Here is a 27,962-nt window from a genome sequence, read left to right as displayed (position 1 = left end):
CCACCACCCCACCGCTGTTACCTGCACGGACCGCGGCTGTCGTTCCATTCCTTTTTAGCACTGTCCTGTGCTTTCCTATAGTTTTTCCTAGATTTCTGGATACTGCTTACATTTTTCAATCGGATGGCCTCCACTAGAGATTTGCGAGCTTGCTTGCATTCTTTATTGAACCAGAAATGCAGTATCTTAACACAATTATTCTTAGCTCTAATGGGTCTGTGGGCAGTACTAGACTGCCCACAGGCTCTGCAATGGCAGGCCTGAGTTATATTTATAGGCTGCTTATGTGGGTGGAACAATCAGTGCTGCAGGCCCACTAACAGCATTTGATTTACAGGCCCCGGGCACACCCAGTGCACTGTACTAGGGACTGACTAGTAAATCAAATATGCCAATCATGGAATCAACAATCCATTACAATAATTGACTAAGCGGGGCACTTGCACTATGGTACTGAACAGCTATGGCAAAGTGCACAAAGCATGTAGACCAGCAAAACGAAGCCCAACACACAGCAAAAACACAGGAGGCAAAGGCAATAATACAGGGGAAACCCACGCCAATGATGCCAGGTTTAACAAGGCCCGTATGGAGTTATTTTCAAACTTTATTTGTATTCCAGTTGTTCTTAATTTACATTAAGCATTTACATTACACTTCTATCTAAAATGCACAATGTTTGCACTTGCTGTATTTGTATCAATTCTGTATTAGGGTGCTGAATGCATATGTTTAGTTTTTACATTGCACCTAAAAACACATACAAAGCCATTGTTATATGTAGTTTGATTTTTATATTGACAGACATGAACCCTTGATCTGTTTAGTTAAATTTGTTTTTTAGAAGAATATACTTTGGTACACTTCAATTGAATTGAATAAACTTGAACACTTGAATGGGCAGAAAGCTTTGAGCTTATTACAAGAAGAAGTACAGGAGGGGGAACATGGTGGCTAGCTAGCACGCTGGCTGGGAGCTCCTGCTTCTCTGGTGCATAATACCGTAATGTGGTGATAGCATTAAATGAATTCCACTAATCTCAGAGCTGCGTATTTATGAGATTGCATGGGCAACTTGACAATCCCTTCTCATAGTATGCATTGAATGCTCTATTGCCTCAGGGAAGAACGCATTAAAAAAAAAGAGCACCAGGTCTCTACTGAATACACAGAGCTGGATGCCATAGGAGCCACTGGTAAAAATAGATACACATTTAGAAATGCTCGGCCAGGGCCAGGTTTGTTGCATAGTAAAGGGAGAGGGTTTGATTATCAGCAGCAGAGCAGGATGATTATTTACCCCCCCCCCCCCCCCCAAGCCACTTCTACAAAATCTCTCCCTGTGTCTATTCCAGAATAGGTTCTGTTCTATGCAGGGAAACGGAAAGATAATAGAGTTATTAGAGATACAGCAGGCCCACCAGGAGGGAAAATCAAAATCACACCATCTTTAGGATCTTACTTTAAGAAAGGTATTGAAACTCAGGCCAATCTGATTACATTGATCTGCCTTGCAATTATGCAAAATATGGACCCAATCCACTCAGCTTATGCCAGTAGATGGGCCAGGGCTCCCTCTCTTAAATTGATTTCAGGTTGTCTCTCAGGATCCCACAGGGAAATAATTGCGTTGAGGAAATTTCTATTGACCCTTCGCGAAGAGAAGATGGGAACACCGAAAAACATAGATCAAGTCGATATGGGCTCCTTACTACTGACACTTTTGAAAAAGAGATTAAAGGTAAACTTGCAATTTCTAGAGAGCAAACAGGCTAAAATACAGAAAGCCTGTGAAAAGCTTGATACTAAAATGGTAGGCATCCTGGAAAGATTATCCACTATGGAAGCCTTGCTTGGAGTATTACGGAAGGAAGTTAAGATCAATTATAAGGAGATTCCATTCTTGAAAGCGAGGGAAAATGAGATCAAAGAGAAACTGGAATCTTTGGAAAATAACTCTGGGAGAAACAAGTTAAGGTTTCTCAATGCCCTGGAGGGAGCAGAAGGTGAAAACTTGAAGGGGTTTGTCATAGACCTCATCAAAGTGTGTGTTTGGCAAACCAGCTCCCTAGACCTCGAGCAGGACATACAAGGGTGCATCGGGATCAATTTAAAAGGAGTGCAAACAGAGAGAAATACAGGAAAATATTAATGAACTTCCGTACTTATGCAATAAAAAGCTAATCCCAACAGAAGCCTTGAAAGCAAAAGCTTTAAAAAATGATTGGTCCTTCTCCATAAGACCGGCTATAGCAAAAGTTCCTCAAAATCGGCAATGGGAGTTAGGGAAACACATTCAAGAACTGAAGTCGCTGGGTGCAAATGTGTAGTTGAAAATTCCCAATGACATTAAGAGTCATGTAGAACAACAAGATGCACAATGTAAAAGAGAATTCGGAAGTTGACGTTCTAATAAACCAGATAAAAATGCAGCAAAATAAATAGAAAATAAACAGGAGAGTAGAAGGTCAAGTGGTATGAAGTACTATCATTTTTGGATACTGGGAGCGTACCCCAGTGGGGTAGGGGAGGGGCAAGCTGGAGGGGTGACACGTAGTTAGGACAGATAGTGGTTTTACTAAACACAGGGTGGTGAGCCTGTGGGAAAAAACTAAAAAAATAATTGTCCTCATTTTTGACAGGGATTCTGATGGATTGGGAAACGGTTAGGCTGGAATTATCATGGAAATGATAAAGGAAGTAAGGAAGGTTCACAACATACGGGTATTAACCTGGAACATAAATGTTATGAGGGTACCAAGTAGACAAAGGAAGATTTTGGGATTTCTGAAGCTTTCTGATAGTGACATTAATATACCCCCCAGGAAACATACTTACGTCAAGAAGAATGGGGGGAAATTTTAAAGAGACATAAATGGATTAAACAATTTACTTGCACCACTCAATCTTGTAATGTGAAAGGGGTGGAGCTTCTTTTTTATTTGTTCTTTTTGCATTTGTCACCCCGAGTGGGACGGGTATGCCCAGACGTGGGTCCTGTGCTCTCCATGCCACTGGAGTCAAGGTATCCTGGCTGAAAGCCCGAAACCGGTCCTAGGATGCTTGTTTCCAGTCCAGGGAGGACCTGGACTGTTCCCATTGGGACACAGGGTCAAGACTGATTTGCATATGGCTGGGTCCAAGAAATATGGAAATGCCTCCAGAATAGACTTTTATTGTAGATATGAAGTTAGGGAATAAGGTAAGAAAGATAATCCATAAACCAGAGCATCTCTCAGATCATGTTGCGGTTAGACTGGAACACTTTCTCTCGAGGTCCTCAATTCCGTCTAAATGGACCTTGGATAGAGCATTATTAGGACAGCAGGAGATTATAAATGCTCTGAAAAGAGCTACTGTAGTTTGATCTACAAGAAAAACCCCTTGCATGTTATATGGGATGCTTATAAAGCCTTTATTCAAGGGAAACTGACTAGTAATGCTGCACATAGAAGGAAAGAAAGTAACAATAAGGTTAGAGAGTAAAAGCTGAGAATAGGAGTAATTGATAAACAGCTGGCAATTTGTGAGGACCCCGTGTAAAAATAAACCTACAAGATAACTTTAAAGAGGCTAAGGGTTGTTTGGTAGAATATCTGGATGGAGTTGTTCAGAGTAGGTTGAATGCCTGCAAGTTAGCACATTATGAATATCGGAAAGATTGTGGGAAACTTCTGGCTTGGAATACAAAGTAAAAAAGCACTAGAAATATGATTGACAAAGTAGAAATTAACGGCACCAGTGAAAGATGTTCAGAGGACTCTGATACTGGGAGGATGTTTGCGGGTGTTTACCGAAATTTACATACCGATGATTCAACAGCACTAAAAGAAGAAATAGAGAGTTGTTTGAAGGAGGACACTCTTCCTAGGTCAGATCAGAACAAACAGCTCCATCTGAATCAAGAAATTACTACACTAGAAGTAGATACAATTCTTAGAGGGTTCAAAAAGGGAAAGGCGCCAGGCCCTGATGGAAAACCAAATGAGCTATATAAGGCCTTAAAAGAGGAACTCACTCCAGTTTTGACCAGCTTAATACATTTCATCCCACAATGTTGGGGGGAGAGTGATTTATATATATAATGTGAAAATAACACTAATATTAAAGCCTAAGAAAGATTTTTTTAATGTGAATCGTGTAGACTAATATCCTTGCTTGATAACGATTAAAAGATACACACACAAATACTAGCTAAGAGATTGGACAAAGTAATAGGAAATATTGTCCATAAATCCAAAAGGGCTTCATGAAACAGAGACAGCTCTACAAGCTCACCCATGATTTGGTGAGCACAATAGATGTGGCCATGGTAACAAATGCTCCACTGAGCACAATAACGGTAGATGCCACTAAGGCTTTTGAAAGAGGTAGTTTGCCATTTCTATTTGAAGTCACCAAGAATCTTGGGAGTCCCTAACAACAGCAATATGGCTCCAATTTGGAAATCTCCCCTCCATGCTTACAAGTTGTCCTAGCTACCCCGATGCAGATTGCAGGAATAGGAAGATGGGGCAAGGTGTTTGAAGAGGGCTCCCTGAGCTCTTGGCACTATCAACTAGCCAGCTGATCCAAGGACAACTTAATATACGGATTAGAATAGAATGAAGGAGAAACTACGGAGCATTCGGATTCATAGAAAGGAAGTATCCAATTGATGCTGGATCCTGGTATGAGGTAAAGATGGCCCTCCTACTTTGCCAGAGGAGATATGGAAAGCAGACCTGCCGTCATCAGAAATTCTACACCAATGGCTACTATCAATGTCTACATTATGATCAATGGTGAGATCTGCAACCCTAAGGAGAAACCATTTGTTCACCATGTACAGGGCCTATTGGTCTCCAAAACAACTCTCAAAGCTGGGAGGTCAGAAGAAGAGATGCTGTCCAAAATATGCCTTGTAGAATGCAGATCATATCCATCTTCTATGGCAGAGTCCAGGTATTCAAATCTTCTGGCATGAAGCGGATAAGGCGTTAACAGAAATATTGAGAAAAGATACAGAGGTAAGCCTCCCATTTGTTATTTTCTGGATTTTAGAAGATGGAGGGTCTAATCAAAGATAAGGGAAGCTACAATCTCAGTTACTTTTTATGCTAATAATTATAGCATGCAGGTAAATCTGTAATAAATGGATATCTAACACTTCACCTACTTGCACAGATTGGGTTGAATCGGCAAAACACATTGGCAGGATAGAATGTGTAAATGGTCCAAAATAGAGGATAAAAATGTGGAAACACCTTTTTTTTATTCCTCAACAAGTTTTGGTTAATTAAATGATGATAGTCTAAGGATTAAAGACAAACTTCAACATAAGAGGAGTTGGGCAGTGGCTCCCGCAAACCATCAAAAAGTTGTTTGAAGGAGACGAAACGAAGGATGTCAAAACCCTCAGATGTTTTAATTTCACCTGGTGGCTCTCAAACCGTACCTCCCGCCTACTGTTGTATATGATGACTAAAAACAACAACAAAAAATGAAAGCTTTGAGCATTTGCTGAATTTCTGGTTGATGGCTTTTTTTCATATATCTAGTTTGATGGGCCTACTGGAGAGAGGATAAAGCATCAAGCTGCAAGGTTTTGCCGTTTTCAGTATTATGCCCTGGAGATGATCAAAACCAAACGACAGGAGGAGCCCCGATTTAACCTATTCATGCAGGTATGTCTTTCTGCTTATAATCCCTATCCTGCCCAACAGAATATATGTTTAAATCAATGAAGTTTGTTCAGGGTTTGTAAGGTCTTTGTGTAAGATAAGAAGTGATTATATCCTGGAGGCCTTTTGTTTACTTTAGCATTTGAGGTCCAAAATAAATGTAAAGTTTTCTTCTTGATGCATACTTTTTCAGCATTAGATCCACGCAATTGTGATACTTTTAACATACCTGCCTATCTTCATTTTGGGTGCCACAATTCTGCCAATGAACTGAAAATGCTTCAGAACTGTCCCAGGAGGCTATTTCCAAAATCTTTTCTGCATGTTTTATGACACGAGTTCTTGAAGTGATATTTGCTCTTTTTAGAGCATTTTGTGGCTGCTGCTGTTTGTCCAAGTTTCAGCTTCTGTAACTTTGTTCAAACTTCTACTAGGTTCATTTTCGATCCATTAAGCAGCACTTTGTTTCTGTAGCTGACGGTAAGTGAGACATTTCAGTGTTCTTGTGTTTACAGCGCACTGCTTGCTACTGTAACTGATGAGCAGGAAAATCAATGAATGATACAAAACTGGAACAAAGTTCTGTGCTACAATTGCAGTTCTCCAGCGGTAATATATTTGAGAGAGTCACATGTAAGCCCTCCTCCTCTCTGGCAGTGTATGTACGACACACATACTTGGAAGTTGGAGGGTGTCTGTGGAACGTGTGGGACGATAGGTGGAGGTTTAAGCAAATACAGTCAATAGTGCATACATAATTAGATAATAAATGTACCCCTAGGGAATGTTGGAGCACAGTGGTCGAGAGTACACATGCGGGCTAACATTTTTTTAAAAGGAGAAGTGGGAGAGCCCTCGGTGGTAGAAATGTTGTACCTCCTCACAGATTATGGAAATTTCCCTCAAAGAAATGCGAGGAAAATGTGTCATTTTATCCAAAGGTTTTGTTTCCTGGGCATTTCTGGGAGGAAGGAGTAATAAGATCCACTCAAGTCACACCACCCTGGTCTTCCCTTGGTGTCTAGCTTTCAGAAATGTCTGGGTTTAGTAGGTTTGCCTGGGTAGCTGCCAAACCCCGACCACTGTGCTGCCCACATCGCCAAAATGGGATGCATTTCTTAGCAAAAATCTTATATTTCCACATTGGTTTTTGGGGACTTTCCTGTCACTGGAAATCGGCCCACCCACACGTGTGGTATTGATTTTATCAGGAAATAGTAGAGCTTTACTTATTATCACCTGAATTAATCTCCAATTTTTGGCAGCTAAATGTAAGCCAGCGAACAAAAAAGAATACATTTTGCGTAATGCCGGTTTATTACATACCCATTTTTCATTCATTAGATTTTAGCATGTTAATTGAAGCATAGTTCGTACACAATGAAAACTCTTTAGAAACTGCAGCTGACACACCAGACCGGGGAATTGCTTGTTTTTTAGGACAACCAACAAATACTGCATATTCTTGTGAACTGAAAGTTATATTATTTTTGTAACTCGGCCTTGGGGGTCAAAATTGAAGATGAAAGTTCACCCATTTCTGTTACTTCCCTTGATTTTTACATTTTTTTTAATTCAACAATAAGTTATTTTAGGAAAAGCTTGAGCACTCTGGGTAAATTACCTCTTGCTGAATTCCAAATTGTGTTGATTTTTTAGAAATGTAGTTTTATGTGTTCACACATGGGTTTAAACAGTTTCCATCAAGCACATCAATTAGGTAGAAACCACAAAAGGAAAATAGGAAAAATTTACTGCTTCTTAGTAAAATGCAAAAACTGTGTTTAAAATGATTTTTTTGAAACCTGAAAGCTGGAAAGATAGCGATCTTAGCAGAGCGAACCTTTTGATGCCATTTTTATAAGAAAACTGATACGCTTCTTACACAGCAGTGTTCTCCCAGTTTTTCCCATTAAAAAGAAACCCAATCTTTCTTTTGGTTATTTTCTAAGTTTAGCAACGGGGATTCTACACACCCTGGCTATCTGTTGAATTCCCAAAATATGGCAAAGAAAATTTGGCTTGGCTCCCTTTTGTAGAAAAAAGTTATGAAGGCGTAAGCACGAAGTGCCCCAAACATCAAACAAAAAGATTCAGAACTAGAGCTACTGGTTGCCTCAGTAGCTAAAGAATGAAGCTTCTGGATGTGGTTATTGATCTAGGGCAGTGCTCTTAACCTTTTGACTTTTGTGAGCCCCCACTTAACAGTTACTGGACCTGGGGAACCCCACTGAGTCAGCAGTGGAAGCCTTTAACCCTGGCATAAACAATTTTGAAGATTTGAACGTCAAAACAATACACAAAAATTCAGAAGCATTCATCGAACCAATACACAAATGCTATAATATTTTATTAAATGAATATAAAAAATAAAATAAATCATATTAATAGCATAAGTGGACTTTTCTAAATTTAACTGAGATCACCCATCTTCCATACTATTTTCTTTTTGATGCATTTGCACTGCTCCTGTGAATCAAACTCTGGACAACTACTTAATTTTTAACCTCTAATTTCAAATTCCTTCACTTTTACTGAACATTTGAAAATGTTCAGTTTCACATTTTGCATCTTTATTTATACACACTGTATTAATGTTAATAATTTTTAATTTTCTAAGCAGTCACGGGCTGCATGATTAGGCTTCACAGATCCCCACTCGTCTCTGGATCTCCGGTTAAGAACCATTAAACTAGGGTATCCGTGCAGTCTCTGTCCATGTTTTCTTGGGAGCTGGTATCACGGTAAAGACTCAAGTGTATTGATTTTTTTCAACCTTACATCTGCACAATCTTCTTAATCATTACATCTAATTCTTAATGTAAATGAACATACAGACAATATTACTTTCCTACAGCTTGGGAACATTAAAATAAACATGTTCATGCAAATTCTCCAAACTTCGGTATGTTTTCTGTTGCACAGTTTCCTTAGATGTCTAAGGGCATTGTTTTTAAATATCAGTACAGGATTAATGAAATAAAGAATTGTGGTTTGAACTACAAAGTGAATTGATATTTTAGGTAAAATATGTAAACGCCATAAAGAGGCAAAACTGGCCTCACCACTCCTTCCATGAGTGTCTTAAATTAAATAGCAAAATTCCAATACGTTCAACTTGTTCCCACCACCTCAACCGCACATGCTGATAGCATGAATCCAGAATGAGTTTAGTATTGTCGTTCCAAGAGCAATGTCAGTCTTGTCAACTGTTTAAAAAAAAATCTATCTATCTATCTATCTATCTATCTATCTATCTATCTATCTATCTATCTATCTATCTATCTATCTATCTATCTATCTATCTATCTATCTATCTATCTATCTATCTATATATCTATATATATATCACTGAAAAAACCATAGGTTTCACACACGTTATAGTTAGGAATTAGCATTTAAAAAACCTTGCAAATTCACTGAAAAAACCATAGGTTTCAGACATGTTATAGTTAGCGGAAATTTTACTGATAAAAAACCAATGAAATTCCCCCGTTATAGTTAGTGCAGGCAACTATAACTCACGCGACCGCAATCCTCTGCTGATGCTAATACTGTATTTAGACACTTATTTGCCCATGTCTTCTTCCATAAATTTTTAGCTATACATATATTAGAAATATTTTTTTTTCATAAAGACACATATGTCATCAGCAGAAGATTGCGGTCGCGTGAGTTATAGTTGCCTGCACTAACTATACGGGGGAATTTCATTGGTTTTTTATCAGTAAAATTTCCGCTAACTATAACATGTCTGAAACCTATGGTTTTTTCAGTGAATTTGCAAGGTTTTTTAAATGCTAATTCCTAACTATAACGTGTGTGAAACCTATGTTTTTTTCAGTGAATTTGTACGGTTTTTTAAATGCTAAGTTACTTTACGCCATTCGTGGCGTGCACGCCCACTTAACGCAGTTCGTTCCGTGCGCGCACGGTGCGCTTCGCGCACCGTGCGCCCACTTTACGCAGTTAGTGCCGTACACGCAAGGTGGGCACGCAGTGCGCTACGCGCACCGCGTGCCCACGTTACGCACCGTGCGCACATGGAGGACATATTATGCGCTTCCTTGTGATAGGTAATCTGTTAAATTTAATTTGTAAGTGATGACAATAATATGCCATGCACAGAGAGTGTTTTTTTTTTTTATAAAAATTTTTAGCGTAAGCGCACCGTACGCGTACGGTAAGTGTAATCGGCGAAATTTTCAAAAAATAAAAATTTACCGTTTTTGGCCTTTGAGGACTCAACTAACATGGCTATGTGCATGGGCGCTGTCTAAACAGCCCCTTTATATGTTTTTTGCCTTTATTTACAGCCCCCCCCTCAGAGTGCGAGAGAGAAAATGGCGGCCGCCGCTTCCTGGTTTCGACCGATTCGAATGTTTACTTAGATGTAACAGCCAATCAGAATCGCGCTCGCGCACGCCACCGTACGCGTACGGTAAGCTTACGGTAAGCGTACCGTAAGCTGGCTCAGATATATATATTGATTTAAAGGCTATTTTCTCAGAATCTACTGAACAGATTTACACCAAACCTACAAAAGGCACTTCCTTGACCTGAGGACTACCTCTCTGCCAAATTTCTAGTAATTCTGTTCAGCCGTTCGGGCTGCAGCCCTGTCTAAAACTGAGGCCACCGGTTCCCTGAGAGACACACCCCTGAAAAGAAAATGTCACCAATCAGAGTTGACATGAGCCGCACCAATAAGGAAAGACACTGTTGCTTTTAAAAGAAACCCCAAGCTGTGTTTGAAACATGGATTTATTTGTACTGATGAAGGCCGATGCCGAAATGCATTTACAATAAATAAATCTCACTTGAATTCCCGAGAGTGCTCCGAAGGTTCGTATCGTAGTTGTTGTGCAACAATGACGGACTCACCCCCCGTCCGGAGGCACCCGCTGCGAGTTCGATGGCGTGGGTGAAGCGAGTAATTGATATATATATATATATATATATATATATATATATATATATATATATATATATATATATATATATATATATATATATATTATCTACTGGCGGTCGCCAGTAGATAGTTATAGTTAGGACCGTGTTTCCATAGGAAATCCGCAACATTCTATTTGGAATAACTTTGGCGCCGGTTGACGAATCCTCGCGAAATTTTCAAAATAGGTGGGGCGCTGTGCTACGCTCCTACCCTGAGGGAGGATTCGTCAAGCAGGGGCTGAGAAAAAAGGGGGGTCCAAAAACGCGTTTTCCCCATGCAATTTTCCATAGGGACCTTTAGTCCAAGGTACAGCCCGAACGGCTGAACAGAATTACTTGAAATTTGGCAGAGAGGTAGTCCTCAGCTCAGGGATGTGCCTTTTGCATATATGGAGTCAATCTGTTCAGTAGTTCCTGAGAAAATCAAAAGTAAAATCATATATATATGTGGGCGGAGCCTAACCACACATCTCATCCTGAGATCTGATTGGCTATCAGCACTTCATCCAAGAAGTGTTGGCAGCCATCTTGGGACCAATATACATGATAGCACCTCATTAAAAAGCATTGCAGTTAATAGAAGGCTTTAAGACTTTAGTTACATTATAAATCATTTGTTGATGGTACCATACTCATTTTAGGAATTGTGGTTTGTTCTAAGGTGATTTCACCATGTGAAAAAGCCTTCTGCTGGGAAATCATGATTGAGAGAAAAATATTTTCTCATGCTTTTCCCACAGAGGTTTGGAAGGTGATCTATAAGCTAAACTGAGAGCTTATTTTCTGTAAATTCACATTATCTTTCTCAGTCATGTGAGAATGAAGTCTGACATTCTCAGTAAAACATGTACATCCAACAAGGGCAGAGACTGTCAGTTGATTCCTTTGTGTTCTACTGCAGCTTCCCAGAGTGTTCCAAAGAACGACTAGAGCGCTAACAGTCCTACTTATGATAAACGTATGGCACACCTGAAGCCATCTTGCTTGGATTAAAGTGGTAACTCTTAAAACATTTAATTTAAAAAGGAACAAAATGAGGGGGTTCATTTTTCCATAAAAAGTATGATTAGTGCTGCAGAAAAGAAAAATAGGGCACATTTTGAGTGTTCAGTAAATCTTTATTTCGCTGATTAAAAATCAACATAAAAAGTACAAAATACAAATACAATATTCAGTGTACAGTATATTTACATTGGATCTGAGCCGACGGACATTAAAAACAGGTTAAAAACGAAACTTTAAAAAGGCACTTCTCAAATCCTCTTCTATTTCATTAAAAAATTCTGACATGCAGACTGAAACATGCACTTTCAATACCAGCAGCAGTTTTCCCTGGTGAGCAGTAGCTTTACTACAGTGATCTAATGAGCAAAAAGAGTGCTAACATTCTGAATTTATGGCAGTCGCGTGAGTTATAGTTGCCTGCACTAACTATAACGGGGGAATTTCATTGGTTTTTTATCAGTAAAATTTCCGCTAACTATAACATGTCTGAAACCTATGGTTTTTTCAGTGAATTTGCAAGTTTTTTTAAATGCTAATTCCTAACTATAACGTGTGTGAAACCTATGGTTTTTTCAGTGAATTTGTACGGTTTTTTAAATGCTAAGTTACTTTACGCCATTCGTGGCGTGCACGCCCACTTAACGGAGTTCGTTCCGTGCGCGCACGGTGCGCTTCGCGCACCGTGCGCGCACGGTGAGCACGCGGTGCGCTTCGCGCACCGCGCGCCCACTTTACGCAGTTAGTGCCGTACACGCAAGGTGGGCACGCAGTGCGCTACGCGCACCGCGTGCCCACGTTACGCACCGTGCGCACATGGAGGACATATTATGCGCTTCCTTGTGATAGGTAATCTGTTAAATGTAATTTGTAAGTGATGACAATAATATGCCATGCACAGAGAGTTTTTTTTTTTTTATTAAAATTTTTAGCGTAAGCGCACCGTACGCGTACGGTAAGCGTAATCGGCGAAATTTTCAAAAAATACAAATTTACCGTTTTTGGCCTTTGAGGACTCAACTAACATGGCTATGTGCATGGGCGCTGTCTAAACAGCCCCTTTATATGTTTTTTGCCTTTATTTACAGCCCCCCCCTCAGAGTGCGAGAGAGAAAATGGCGGCCGCCGCTTCCTGGTTTCGACCGATTCGAATGTTTACTTAGATGTAACAGCCAATCAGAATCGCGCTCGCGCACGCCACCGTACGCGTACGGTAAGCTTACGGTAAGCGTACCGTAAGCTGGCTCAGATATATATATTGATTTAAAGGCTATTTTCTCAGAATCTACTGAACAGATTTACACCAAACCTACAAAAGGCACTTCCTTGACCTGAGGACTACCTCTCTGCCAAATTTCTAGTGATTCTGTTCAGCCGTTCGGGCTGTAGCCCTGTCTAAAGGTCCTATGGAAAAATGCATGGGAAAAACGCGTTTTGGGACCCCCCTTTTATCTCAGCCCCCGCTTGACGAATCCCCCCGAGACTTTCAGGGTAGGAGCGGAGCGTAGCGCCCCACCTATTTTGAGAAATTCGCGAGGATTCGTCGACCGGCGCCAAAGTTATTCAAAATAGAATGTTGCGGATTTCCTATGGAAAAGGGGTCCTAACTATAACTACCTACTGGCGACCGCCAGTAGGTAATATATATATATATATATATATATATATATATATATATATATATATATATATATATATATATATATATATATATATATATATATATATATATATATATATATTATCATTTTCATCAAAGTAAGCATAACATATAAAAGCAACAAACGTCATACTACATGTAGTACCCAACACATTGTCATTTATAAGTCTAATATGGTCCTTCTTTCACACCCCATTTTGTAGATAATGAGGTCGCAAGTGCACCATCATGAACATGCGTAATGCAATTGACAATTTCAAATATGACACAGATCTGTAGTATCGATACATGCTTGTTTCTCGTTTATTGCCCTACCCACCATTCACAGTATTGGATTGCAAATAAGCCATCGGTGGCCCCCATAAGTCTTTTGGCCTTGACTTAATTGGCTGCTCCTCAGCATACAGTTCCAGTTGTGTCTTATATTGTGCCTGTCAGGCATCCAAGACACTTTTGTAGGGCTAGATGTACTCTTCTGAAGCAATGCCACTCTACATTTTGCTAGTAATAAGCTTACTGACAAGATATTCCGATTTAGTGACCGGAAGTCTCTCGCAGTCCCAGTAGGCAGATCGCTGGCTTGCACTCCAGCCTTGCCCCAATCATATCAGATAGTGTGTCTCTGACTTGAACCCAGTATTGCCTCACGCGTGGATATGATAACACAGATGTATAAAGTCTGCCTCTTTGGCTCCGCAGCGTACACAGTTCGAGTTGCCCTTTAACACATACTTATATAAGTGCATCGGGGGACAATACATTTAGTACAAGAACTTCAACTGAATTACCCTCAAATTACAATTTCAGGTAAGTGTGCCTGATTGCCCACAGAAAAACCTCCAATCCTCTTCCCCCTTGGGCTGTGGTAACACCGCATTCCATTTTGCCAACACTTTGCCACCTCCCTGTGTCCCATCCTCCTGTGCTGCAGTATATATTTTAGTAATAAGGTGTTAGCGCGTCGCGCTGGTGAGCAGTACCTGTAGTGTCATGAGCATCGGAGGTTCACTGGGAAAGTGTGGATTGTGTACGTTTATGGCTGCTCAAAGTCGGTAATATAGGAAGACAAATAATGAGGTGTTTGCCCACAGAACTGTCTCATTAGGTAGTGTTAGGAAGTTACCATTTGTGTACAAATCGCCATAGTGTGTAGTCCTGCCTCCCGTAGCATCTGGAGCGATCCATCCTCCTGTGTCACCGTTATGTCTGTATGGTGTAGTAGGGGCACCACAGGAGCATCCAGCTAATTCTTCCCAGCTCGCCTAGCCAAAGTGTACCAAGCGATCAATGTAGTGTGTAACATGTTAATCTCATTTTGGGACATCCCATTTCACTTCTGTGGTAGGATGGCCCTGAGTGGGATCGGAGCAGCATCATGTTGCTCGCTACATGAGGTATGAAATCATGCCGCATTCCAGAAGTGTGCGAAATGTGCCTGCGTGCACTAATGATATAGCATAAAATCGGGGGCACAGAATCCTCCATCCACGTTTGGGAGGGTGAGGACCTCCCAGCTGATCCTCGGCTTCTTGCCCGCCCATACCAGTGTGATCAACAGGGAGTGCAACTGCTTAAAGAAGGAGTTGGACAGTACTATTGCAATGTTATTAAATAGGTTTAGAAACTGTGACAGTACCACCATTTTTATGACTGCTAGTCTAACCGTCAGGGAGAGCGGGAGGGTCGTCCAGGGCGCAACTGAATCTTCCAATCTGGACATTTCCTTGCCGTAATTCTCACAGTTCACAATGTTAGGGTCTCTGTGCACCCATACCCATGAATAATTGACAGGGCCTTTCTCCCACTCTAGCGGGAACCCAATGTCGCAGCGTAGGTGTTCGCGGGAGGACTATGGATTTCGTCCAGTTGATACACAGACCAGAGTAGTAATCCCATTTTATATACTCTCTATTTACCAGGGCCAGATATGCCAACGGTTTACTAATGTACAGCACCATATCTTCTGTATATAGTGAGATATTCAAGGGTCATAGATGAAATCTAAGGGCAGTAAGGGCGTGTTTCTGCTGAGTAATGCAGGCAAGCAGCTCCATGGTAAGCACGAATAGCAGCAGCAACAGGGGGCAACACTGCGACGTCCTCATACCGACACTCAAAGCATGTGATGTGTGACCATCGACACGCACCTGTGCTGCTGGGCACTCATATAAAAGGCATATTATCCATCTTAAGAACGCCTCTGGTATCCCTATGCTGCCTAATACCATAAACATCTATATCCACGCAATAGAATCAACGGCTTTGGCCGCATCTAATAGAACCTCCGCCTGCAAGGTGGGTTCCACTTGATGTAATAGTGCAAAGATAGTGCGTAGGTTGTGTGTAGTTGACCGAGCCGGTATAAAGCCAGATTGATTTGGCAGCACTAACTGTGATATCAGGGGCTGTAGGCACACTCCAATTACCTTGGCTAAAATGTTGGCATCTATATTAATGAGAGATAGTAGCCTATAAGATTTGTACCGCTCCGGAGCCTTGTCTGGCTTATCAACGTCACTATCAATACTTCTCTCAGAGATCGCAGTAGTGTGTGACTAAGGTAGGCTTCCTCCTACATTGCATGTAGCTGCAGAGCTAGCACTTCGGCATGCTCCTTATTAGAACCCTCACGTAATCTCATCTATACCTGGGGCCTTCCCATTCGGAAGGGCATGTATGGCTTCTCTGACGTCTTCCACAGTCACTGGCTGAGCTAAGTGTTCTCTCTGCCCTGGCGAATGCCATGCCAGTGTCACCCTCTCTAAATAATGGCCAAGCTCGATCAGTGATGCCGAGCTGCATGGCTCATATAGACTTGCATAAAATCTCTTGAACTCCTCCACTATATCTGAGTTGGAGTTGAGTGCGGCCCCATCATCGTTCACCAAGTGGACAATGGGGTCTGGGCCTTTCTGTGCCTTTAGGTTTTGAGCAAGGCTTTGCCTAGGCCTCCCACCTTCAATGTACGTACTTGCGAAGTGACGCTTAGAAATGAATCGCGCCTCTTGTTCTGCAAGGGTCTCAATTTCGGTCACGTGTTCCCTAATAGAAGCTAATCTGGCCTCTTTTGGCTGGCATTCATATTCTCTCTCCAGGGAATTAAGCTCATCTTTAGTGTTTTTTAGCTGTTTACGAATTGTTTTCAGTACCCCCACTTGAGTGCCTATACATGTCCTATGTATTGTTACTTCAAAGGCTTCCCACAGAGAGCCCCAGCTTGATACTGAGCCGATATTTAATGCAAAGTACTCTACGATCACTTTCCACACCTCCTCTATGAATGCCGCATCTAGGAGTGCTGCTGGGAGAAAAGGCCAAGTGAGCGGTGTGGGAGTTACATGCGCCAGCTTCAGTCGCATTAGGACTGACAAATGGTCTGATAAAGTCTTAGCGAAGTAGCATGGATCTTCTACCCACTGCAGACCTCAGTAGATATAAGCCAATAGTCCAATCTGGACCATGTGCAGTGTACAGAGGACACAAATGTGCCCTCCTTCTGTGTAGGGTGTCGTAGTCGCCAGGCATTGACCAGCCCATATTCTTCCACCCCACTACGGATCACCATAGCTGCCTGCTTCCCATGCCAGCCGGTGTTTGATGAGCGATCTTCTGCAGGGTTAGGTATGTATTGAGGTATGTATTGAGATCCCCCGCCCAGAGGATATGGGCCGGCATAGTGGAAAATATCAGTCTCCAGGTGTTAACTAGTCTCCAGAGATGTTACCTTGTGTGACAGCAGTGACAGCTATCATCCTATGTGCAATTAATAGCCGGCCATGGTCGTCCGCATAGTGAGCGTGGAGGGTACCATGCGCTTGACCAAAAGTAGGAGCCCCCCCTTGAGTATGTAGAATAAAAGGAGGTTAGCTGGCATGATGTCCAACGGGCACCTATAGTGCTGTCTGATCGCCTGTCCAAATGTGTTTTCTGCAATAAAGCCACATGTATGCCTATCTAGAAACCGGAGCACTAGCCTAAACTTATGGGGATTATTAAGACACATACCTTCCATATAATGAAATTTATGCTATCTCCTGCTCACCGCCATTTAGTCATTTCACTGAAATGGGAATGGTGCATGGGCTTCTATACTGCACTCCCTGCGTATCACGGAGAACAATGTATATTTTGTGTGGGTATACAAGATTCGAACAACCTAACATTCTTCCCCTCCCACTTCAGCAACCCAGCTGGCAAAAGACATCCCCCAAAAAACAATGAACATATATAGTTTCAGCATTATCATTACACTCAATAACAAATAAATTGTAGCACCATGTGTTTGACTCATCTGGGGTGCTCCCTCACTGGTATTCACCAGGTTCCCAGTCTCCCTTCAGGTGTATGGAGGTGACCGAGTTCACAGGATCATAGATATGCATCTTAAATCAGCTTGGATATGTCGACAGCTTTAACGTTGTCACAACCTCATGCCGGTAATAGCTGCCACTGCGGCTTCAGGCAGTCGCTGAGTGTCTATAAGTAGCTCCTGGTAAGGCCTAATGCTTAGTGTAGAACGTCAAATTTCTTCGTCATCTGCATTTGTTGTGCTCTGGGCATGTTTACCAGGTGAGAGTGTCTTCAGGTATTCCTTGGCCGCTTTAGGCATCGTGAAGATTTTCTGCTCACCTTGGTGTTCCACATGTAGGCATGCTGGGTCCAACATGGAATTGGAAATGTCTGCTTCTTGTAGGTGGTGCTTGATTGGTAGAACCTCCCTCCTAGCCAAAGAGAAATCAGGATAGAAAGTGAATTTGTTTCTTTGGTATTGGACTTGGCCCGTTTCTCGGGCCAGCCAGAGGGCAGCATCCCTATCACAAGAATTCAAAAGCTTCACTATGATGGAATGCAGGGGAGTCCCAGGCAAAAGGCTGCGTCAAGAATGCACGGTGTGCTCGTTCTATCACCAGCAGTTGGGATAAGTTCTTGGCACCAAATATTGTCACCAGCATGCCCTCAATATAAATTTCCATTTTGACAGCATTTATAGATTCTGGGACCCCAATTATGTGTAAATTATTGCAGCAAGAGTGCGCTTCCAAGTTCTCGTTTTTTGCTTGAATACCTGCCAAGACGTGCTTCATGTTCAGGTTTTTCGAGCTCTTAGTTTGAATCTTGTCTTCGACCTTAGATATCCTCTTTTCTGTTTCTGCGCTGCGTGACAACTGCCAGGAGTGTTGCTTCTAGGGTGTTCCCTTCTGCCATCCCGGTGGGCTGCCCCCCCCTCCAAACCAGTATCCGAGGGTTGTTTCGCAGAGTCTCTTGTCTTGCCTGCTGCTGGTCCGCCTTTCCCATTGTGAGCACTCACGATCGTTAGCTTCCTAACATAGGCAGCTGACCGTGCAGCGCACCCTAACAGAAGGCAATCCTATGTGACTGTGGCAGCGCTGCACACACCACGCCCCGGAGTCGTGGTGCCTGTGGTGTCAGATGGTGATCGCATATGACGCCAATATCGCCCAGGTGGGAATGCGAGATGTGGGAAAACTCACTGCACTGTTCCGGAATTGCACTAGTCCTTAGTCACACTATTGATGCATTTCAACTCTCTTGTCCCCATATTTAGACACAGTCAGATAGTTTAGCTGGAAACTGCAGGCCTCTGACGCTCCTGTCTCAAGCACCAATGTTTTCTGTAGCACAGCACATCACCGTGGGTGTCCTCGTTTACCACATTATTTTCCCCTTTGGAACGGGGTTTAGCCATGTATTATGTAGAATAGGGGTTTTCTGCAGCGTGTGTCGAGGCCTTCTCCAGTCATCACATACCACTCAGCATGGGTTCACCATGCCGAACCACTCAGCATGTATTCCCCACATCTACAGACGCCGACCACGCTGTGCTGTTTTCAGCTGTTTGGGGCCTGCCGTGGTTTGAATGCATGGCTCCCCATGTACACAATGGATGCCTGTCCTTCCGGCAGTGTCCACGGTCACACCACCGCCCGTATGTCAACGCGGCCAGTTAGGATCCTTTGAGGCATCCGCTTCTGCTAGGCCGAGCCCTGGCCTCAATTTGCATGTGCGGACTGTGAGGCTGCCTAGTATCCTACTGCTGAGGCACGCCAGGGGGGAGGCACCGCCGGTTCAATCCTGCTTACCTCCGCTGTAGTTCTTGGTGTCTGCTCCACTTCACAAGGCTACCGGCAGGCTCCACACAATGTCTCTGGCCTCAGTCTCCTGTTGTGACGAGGTCATCAAGGAGCCACGGCGGACCAGGCGCTGATCCTGAACTCCCAGCCCGGCCGTGCCGATCTCTCCTCCGCCTCTCAGTTTCATGCCGCACTGCCCCAATAAATTATTTTCTATAGACCTCACCAGGTGATTCAGGACAGCGAGGGGGCACAGCAGGTCCGGGCCCGATTACCTCCACTGTAGTTCTTGGTGTTCTCTCCACTTCACGAAGCTATCAGCAGGCTTCACACCGTGTCTCTGGCTTCAGCCTCCTGTTACGACGAGGTGTTCCAGGAGCCCCCACGGCACAGGTGCTGATCCTGAACTCCCGGCCCAGCCGTGCCTATCTCTACTCCGCCTCTCAGTTTCGTGCTGCAATGCCCCACAAGATTATTTTCCGTAGACCTCACCAGGTGATTCAGGCCAGTGAGGGGATATATATTCTTTACAATTAAGGGGAGGATGGCCGAATTTATGGTGGATTTCCCGAACCCATTGGGAAGAGCTGCACTAAGGTGTGGCCATCTTGCCATGGACTTTCCGGTGCCCCCTCCCACCTCATTCCCCCCCAGTCTTGTCAACTTCTTGAGGTGTTTTTTTCTTTCTCCTCTGTAATTCTAGTGGTTATTTATGTATTCAGGCATCTCAGATCGGGGCAAATGTTCCCGATTGCCATAATGGAAGGCTGGCAGCTCTAGTTCTCTGATCATATCATGTTGACCAAGCACATTTATTTTCATCTGCCTATGGAAGTCAACATGGTCTCATTGTGAGTTCTAGTCCTGGACTGTGGTCTCTACTCTCTCTTTTTTCACTCAAATGTTGTGACTCTGGCTTTTCATTTCCCTAATTTCTTAGGTTGATCGTGTTTCTCAAGTAATCAATTTTAAGCCTGGGCAAAGCACTACGCTACGCTCGCGTAGTTTGCGAAGTTCGCGCTACTTCGCACTACGCGAACTGCACGTAGCACAGTGCGAACACGCGTAGCGTAGTGTCGCGTAGTGCTGCGGTCATTTTTTGCTTGCTCGCGGTCCGCAACGTCAAGTTGGTGACCGCGAGCAAGCAAAATGACATCCCGGCGAGACTTTTTCCTTGTTCGCGATCAGCTACTGCAAGTTGGCGATCGCGAGCATGGAAAATAAACCTCCCGGCGAGATTCCCAACGCGAGGAGGTCAGGTTTCTCATTGCGAGTGGTCGCGTATGCTCGCGACCGCTCGCGATGAGAAACTACCAGTTCGCGTTGAGAAAGCTGAAGCTCGAGTAAAAATCTACTCGAGCAGCAGAAAACTGCAGCTCGCACTGTGCAAGATGCCATTTTCAATGATTGCACAGTGCCGGTTGCTTGTCCGCACTGTGCAATCATTGAAAACGACATCTGGCACAGTGCGAACAAGGTACTACGCAGTTCGCGAAGTGCTACGCGTAGCTCGCGAAGTGCTACGCGTAGCTCGCGTAGTGCGAACTTCACTTTGCGTAGCTTCGCAAAGTGCTACTTCGCGAACTACGCCCAGGCCTTTCAATTTGCCTCTGCCTGCATTGCCTCCAAGTTGTCCTGTTTGAGTGCACCCACAGCAACTGTATAATGCTGCAAAGATGCAGGTTCCCGATCTCAATCTGTCAGATTATACTCTTTCCAGCATGTGGAATTTGCTGCACATTTGAGTTTGCTTTTGGTGGCAGGTACCAGCGGTGACATTTTTAAAGAAACGTTTTCATCATAACATATTCCTTGAACTCGGCTATGCTCTTGGGAGGGACTTTTTGTCATGGAGCTCCAATCAACTGAAACTGTTTTCTTCACCTTTCAGTTCCTACTTCTTCGGCTGTCAAAGTTGCTGAGCTTCAGTCTTTGGTAGATACCCTAATTTAAATGATTTCTCAAGGAGTAACAATGCCTAAAACAAACCGTTGCTAAATGATAACAAGAACTTTGCATCCATTAGTCCTTTTTGCAAGTCTTTGTTTCCTTATCTTGCCCATCACTTGAAGAGAGAAATGTCCTTTGGGGTCTTTTGGGTAATACTTTGTATGATGTGTAGTATAACTGATCTAAGCGTGTATTGTAGTCATTTTATATGTATTGTCTCAATAAGTGTTGTTTCTTTACTACAGGCGGCAGAAAGCAGCCCTGACTGTGAACGACTTCAGCTCAAAGACTTAATTGGCTCAGAGATGAAGCACCTAACAAGCTATCCCCGTCTGCTGGATAACATAATCAAGCACACAGAGGGTATGGTTACCAAAGTATTTACTCTGGATATCTAAGTACCAATCACAGAATTCCTTTCGGAATGCGTCCTATTTTAATAGCTGTAGATTGGATGAGTGATACAGAATCACTATTACTGTTGCTATGCAAAAGGTATGTTTATTGCCCTCCCTTTGTACAGGAGAAAAGGAGAGTAAAGCCTTACAGCCCGCTGCTGAGGGCTATACCAGTTGTTAAAGGCTCTTATTCCAAGATATAGCCTGTATCAGTGGGAGAGTGCCTTTACCAACTGGTATAGCTTGAGGCAGAAGGGCTTTAAGGCTATTAGAACATTCTACCCACTATGGATAGATCGTTCTAAATTAGAAAGAGAGAAACATAAAGACAAACATCGCGATGTTGTAGCAGAAGGCTTATACCAGCCATAATAAGCCCAGAGCTGCTTTATTGTTGTCAATCGAGCTCCCAACGTTTCAGTATTGAATAATCATTACAGCCTCCACAACACTTTTTTTGTTATTTCATTGACGTATTGTTCATGCATCCCTAACCATTGCTTGAAAGTGTGACTCGCAATAATGATTTTCGTCACGTGGATGTTAATAATGGAATAATCTAAGAACTCACTTGCGTTTAAGGTTTTATTCAGACCATCTCCTTTCAATTTGGGTTGCAAATCTATGCCTCCTTTGAATGGCACCCTGTACTCCACTTCTGTCAGATTATTTGTCCGCTAATTGAATGGGAGAGCTGGATCCTAGGTTTTGCCCGGGTCTGTATTTTGGGAACATATTGGTGTGCTCTGGTCACCCCAGCTAGTAGTAACATATTGCGGGATCAGGAAGAGCACAGAGGCGTACAGTAAATCAAATGGTATTCTTTTTTTTAGCAGATTGTGACATAGCTTGATATGTTGCGTGGTTTCTTATAGTAATGATTATAACAAGTTTATGTTTGTGTCTTATAACCCCACTCATTTCTTTCTGTTTTTTTAAACTAGTATATGATCCACTAACCAAAGACAACTTGCCTATTTCTAAAAAATGGAACTGGTATATTTCCTGAGTCTAATATCTGTAGTAACTCTCCCTCACATCGTTCAATGTTTCTTCTGTGCTGTGGATCATTTTAAAGCCCAACAAATTGGCATCTAATCAGCTTGTTGGGTCAACATGATATTGTTGTCATGAAGGACTACAGTTGTCAATGTTTTGATTGCTTCTGGAAGATCGGAAACTGGTCTCCGTTTTCTTTTGTATTGAATTGGCAATTGAGGTCCTTTTGAAGAGTGCTGTGACCTCCTCTTGCATCAAGCTGATCTAACCTGACTTTCCTATTGGACCAGATTTATTAGAAGAGGAGATGCTCTGGGTGAATTTCTCTTCTAAGATCTTTGAAACTGAGCTAGCTCTGGCTATGATGCGATCTTCTGAGATGCTTGTTAAACTGACAATTGTGTGACAATATTTCCCTTTGCATTTTGGTTGTTGTAAACTGGTTCAAATACTTCCGCAATTTTGATACTGTCTTCAATCTTTTACAAAACTCAAACTGCTGTTGTAGTGATTAGCAAAGGGTTAAGGCAGAGAGTAGATCAACAGTTGCCCTCAGGTTACAGTGGCTTTCCCTCCAAAATAGATTGAGTATTGCAAGAAACGAGGCTTTCTGTGCCTCGGTGAGGCCCCTGTGGAAAATGAGGAGGGCTGACCAAGTCAGGCCCTCTATAGTGTATGAAAAGGGGAAGGGTATGACAAGAAACTAGATCTTCTGCACATTGGTAAGATTGCTTTGCCTGCAAATACACATATTTAGTTTATTCAGTCATGAACTTGTGCTCATAAAGGATAAGGACCCTTCCAATCTTTCCCTAATTCATACAGTGAAGAATTCTGTGGATAAACCTTAGGCAGGCACTACAGTCTTTCTTAATGATAGGTGAGAACATATTCTGGATTCTTCATTCAACCCCTTTTTCTGGAAAGCAGTTAATTGCCTACCTCATTTACAGGTTCGACAAAAGCCCTTGTTTCAGCTGCAGCTAGAATCCTTGACGCTGCTGAGACTTTGACCTGCCTTTGCGATTCGAATTTCTGCTATTTCTGTACCTATTGGTGGGGATGCTTTCCCAGTATTATTTCCACCAACAAATCAAACATTGGTTTAATACTTAATTGGTCAACATAACCACAGATGCAGCCATCCTCTCTTCCACGGCCACCTTCCCTTTACCAGGCCTCCAGGATAATGCTGTCATAAGTGCTGCCTACATTGAGGAAGTCCAAAATGGATGTATTGTTTTGTAAACTTTATTACACAGAAACAAACATGACATAACCACTGCCTGAAACACAGGTGGATTTTTGAGCATTTTCAGTAAGAGATGTATCACCACTGGAATCCAAATTCGGATTACACTTTAAAACATATTGTACAAACGGCAGTGATTAATATTGAAATGTCTATCCAAACATAAAACCTCTAAACAGGAAAATGCAATAATTTGTTTAACACTTTTATATCAGATCACTATTCACGTTAAACGATGACCCTGTAACACGTACCTCAGCACATCTTCAACATTCATCATTGTCACATGATCAGGCCCAGATACTGAATTCAGCACATTTTTATGGATCCTAGGCCATGTGCTCATTTTCTTCTACAGGACCCCAATGGTTGTGGCTACACCTTCTTGTAATTCTTAGAGTAGTAATAATATTTAGATCCCATTTAAACTCTTTCTATTATTTACTTTTTCAGGGTTCAGTTTCGAAAATAGAGTCTTTTGGTGAACTGAAGTCACAGTGTGCTCTGCTAGATCGCTTTTAAAATCCTTCCTTGCCCATTGCATGCGTAACAAGATTGGACCCTCTTAGTCTAACCTCCCTACCCCTTACTGATTTAAATCTTTTGAATTTGTAAATAATTGCAGTGAAATTTATCAATGTTCAGTCCAATAAATTACTTATCATTCTCAAATGAAGCAAACACTTGAGCTGCATTAGTTTCAATTCATTTTGTGCTCCTCATTTGACCTCATTTGTAGTTACTATTTCCCTGAAACTGTTCAATTACTCCATCATGGAAAAGATCGCCATCCCATGGCTCCACTGACATTAAATTGAACTTTGCCTAGTTCTTCTTTGACCAAGACCTACATGCCAGGGCATGCAGCTCAGCAACAGTGATCTCCAAGTGTCTCAATGTGTTGTTTTTTAATCGCTGTCTCACTATTGCTCGTATTTCATGTCCACAGAACATTTTCCATGCTCCTTTGTATCACCATTGGTTACCTCTGTAACATTGCCCACTCCTTTACTTCACCATTGGCTGCCTCTGTTACATTCCCTGATCCAATGCATCACCATTGTCTACTTCTATAACCATTTTCTTTTGAAGTTTTCTCTGCCCACTTGCATTCAAATCCTCTCTGGAACACTATTTTCTCCTCCTAAGTCTAATGGAGCTGCACAATTTCCTGGGGAATCTATTGACTCCGCACCCACTACTCTAGTTGGAGCCTCACCATCTCATGCATGCCTTTTCGTTGGATACTTCTAACCACAGATTCCTCACCTTGTGAATACCCCCCCTGGCTCCAACTGATTCAGAAATATTTTACAGCATAGCCCCCGACACTAGCAAGTGGCTCCATTTGGTTCCACGTCAACCTCATTCTGCCCCAGAAGTGACAGCCGAAGCTGTGTCAAAGCATCACTCTTTTGCACCTGATGTCAACTCCTTTCTTTCCACACCTTCACACACGGGTCCTGGAGCTAGCTCCCAACTTTTTTCTCATCAGTTTACAACTTTTCTCTAAAATTGTTCCTTTCCACTGTGCAAGAGATAATGATGCATGCTAAAACTACAAAGTTTATACCTTGTAGGGACCCCGTGAGGTGTGTCTCCGGTGTTTGGATTTGGGTCACAACTTCAATTCATGTGAGGAATGTGCCCTTATGAATCCAAACTATTTATATTCTTCTCAAACAAGAGTAACATAAATGTCTATGTGGACCTGGGGAAACTTCGTTAGGTTCTTACCCAGCCATCTCAATCGAAGAAACAGCCTCCTTTGCTGTGGTCCTCAGATGCACAGCAGAAGTCCGAGACTTTGGGATACCAGAGTTTGAAGTCAATATCAATGTCCTCACAGAACGTCTACCACCTGGACAGGTGTTGTCCATGCACTTGTTATTATTTAGTGACAACCAATCTAATGGGTACCTGGGCTAAGCCTTTCCCTTACCCACCTGTGAAAAGGCAGATAGCCACTCCATAGAACTGCTTCAGGTTATCCTGCTTTCCTGACACAACTCCTCACACATGAGAGCCTGATAGTTCAGGCATCTATCAGCAGAGTTAACTCCTACTTATTTCTTACGGTCCCTATAGACAGGGAGTCAAAATGAGTGGTAGCATTCTGAAAACAAAAGTTCTTCTAAATCATCTTAGCTCTGCCATTAGCCAATGCAAGCTGTTTAGGTATTCCCATGTAGTATAGAACATGACCACTAAGATCTTGTCAACAGTCCTAGGGGTATTTCTTGCCGACCTGGTGCAAACTATTTAAGATTTAGAAAAGGCCCTGGCACACATACAAGGAGTGTTCTAAGTTAATCACTTATAGCAGAGAGACAAGCATAATGTATCTGCTCCAGCCAACACGTGTTTCATCGCTCGGGACAAGAGACCCGCGACTTCCTCAGGGCTGGAAAACATATATAAAACAGAATATCAGCCCACACATATGGGCACAATTGATGCATACGGTAAACGTGATTGTATAAGTGGTCCCAACTGTGTATATATATATCATTTATATGCAGAGAAACCATCAAAAGCACAAATAAGTGAGCCAATCATTTCACTGTACAAGTGCCTATTTGTGCTTTCAAACATATTATAGTGTCTGATATATAATTCCACGATATTCGAAATTATCTAACGTGTTGATCAAGACAGTATTCACTCCAGGAAGCAATTGAAAACGTGGTGAAAGGGTTTATAACTGCTACAGCATAGGGAATAGGGAAATCTACAGAGATATAAGGGACATGAACGCATACCAGTTATGTTAATGGTGTGAGTTAGTAGGTTATGAGTACTGGGAATAGGCCCAGGCCTACCTTAATGTGCACTGGATATCGTTTTGAGCCTAAAATAATGTAGAGTGTTATCGTCATGTACACATATCTTGTATTTTTTCTATGTATGAAGATGCGGAGCCACAATATGACCATACACTATCTGGGAGACATACCTTCTGGCTGGTTATAATTCCGTCCCAGCCTTAGTACGGCCGGGAAAATTTCAAAGGAGATTGGTTGCTTCTGTCCTACATATATCTGTAAATTGAAAATTGAGGATAATCTGAATTATTAGGGTCAGATATCACTTTACAGAAGCCCGCACCATTGTGAGAGTGCACAAGTTAATAAGTGCGAGGCATGGATTATAACGGCAGTGACGTGCTTCAACATGGCAATCAGAGCAATGTGAGTGTACTGAACCAAGTTATCACGCTATGGCAGTATTAGATAACCCTGGGCGTAGTTCGCGAAGTAGCACTACGCGAAGCTACGCAAAGTTTGCTTCGCACTACGCGAACTACGCGTAGCACTTCGCGAACTGCGTAGCACCCTGTTCGCACTGTGGAAGATGTCGTTTTCAATGATTGCACAGTGCGGACAAGCAACCGGCACTGTGCAATCATTGAAAACGGCATCTTGCACAGTGCGAGCTGTAGTTTTCTGCTGCTCGGGTAGATTTTTACTCGAGCGGCATCTTTCTCAACGCGGACTGGTAGTTTCTCATCGCGAGCGGTCGCGAGCACACGCGACCACTCGCAATGAGAAACCTGACCTCCTCGCGTTGAGAATTTCGCCAGGAGGTTTATTTTCCACGCTCGCGATCGCCAACTTGATGTTGCTGATCGCGAACAAGGAAAAAGTCTCGCCGGGATGTCATTTTGCTTGCTCGCGGTCGCCAAATTGACGTTGAGGACCGCGAGCAAGCAAAAAATGACCGCTGCACTACGCAACACTACGCTATGCGTGTTTGCACTGTGCTACGTGCAATTCGCGTAGTGCGAAGTAGCGCAAACTTCGCAAAGTACACGAGCGCAGCGTAGTGCTTTGCCCAGGCTTAGTATTAGAGAGCATCAATTATTGTGCCAGAGTCTTTAAAATGGCAGATTAAGCTTGATAAGTATCATCAAGTAAATCATGTCAGACAACTTGAATTATCGTGGTACTGGGTGAGCGGAATTATCATGCGGGCAGTGATAAGAGTACT

The 27,962-nt window shown here is 42.6% G+C and overlaps 1 protein-coding gene across 1 annotated transcript in view; it reads left to right on the top strand.

The window, feature by feature from the left end:
* LOC146772766 (rho guanine nucleotide exchange factor 11-like) overlaps positions 1-27,962 on the top strand; it is a 288,100-nt gene that overhangs the window by 49,551 nt on the left and 210,587 nt on the right. The window contains 2 exon segments of the mRNA XM_085637030.1: positions 5,541-5,666; positions 21,569-21,686. Of these exon segments, the coding sequence (XP_085493156.1) occupies positions 5,541-5,666; positions 21,569-21,686 (244 nt within the window).

This window comes from Triturus cristatus, chromosome 12 (assembly GCF_964204655.1).
Source record: "Triturus cristatus chromosome 12, aTriCri1.1, whole genome shotgun sequence".
Classification (NCBI taxonomy): domain Eukaryota; kingdom Metazoa; phylum Chordata; class Amphibia; order Caudata; family Salamandridae; genus Triturus; species Triturus cristatus.
The sequence above is the reverse complement of the archived record's forward strand: the minus strand, read 5'-3'. Positions and strand labels throughout refer to the sequence as shown.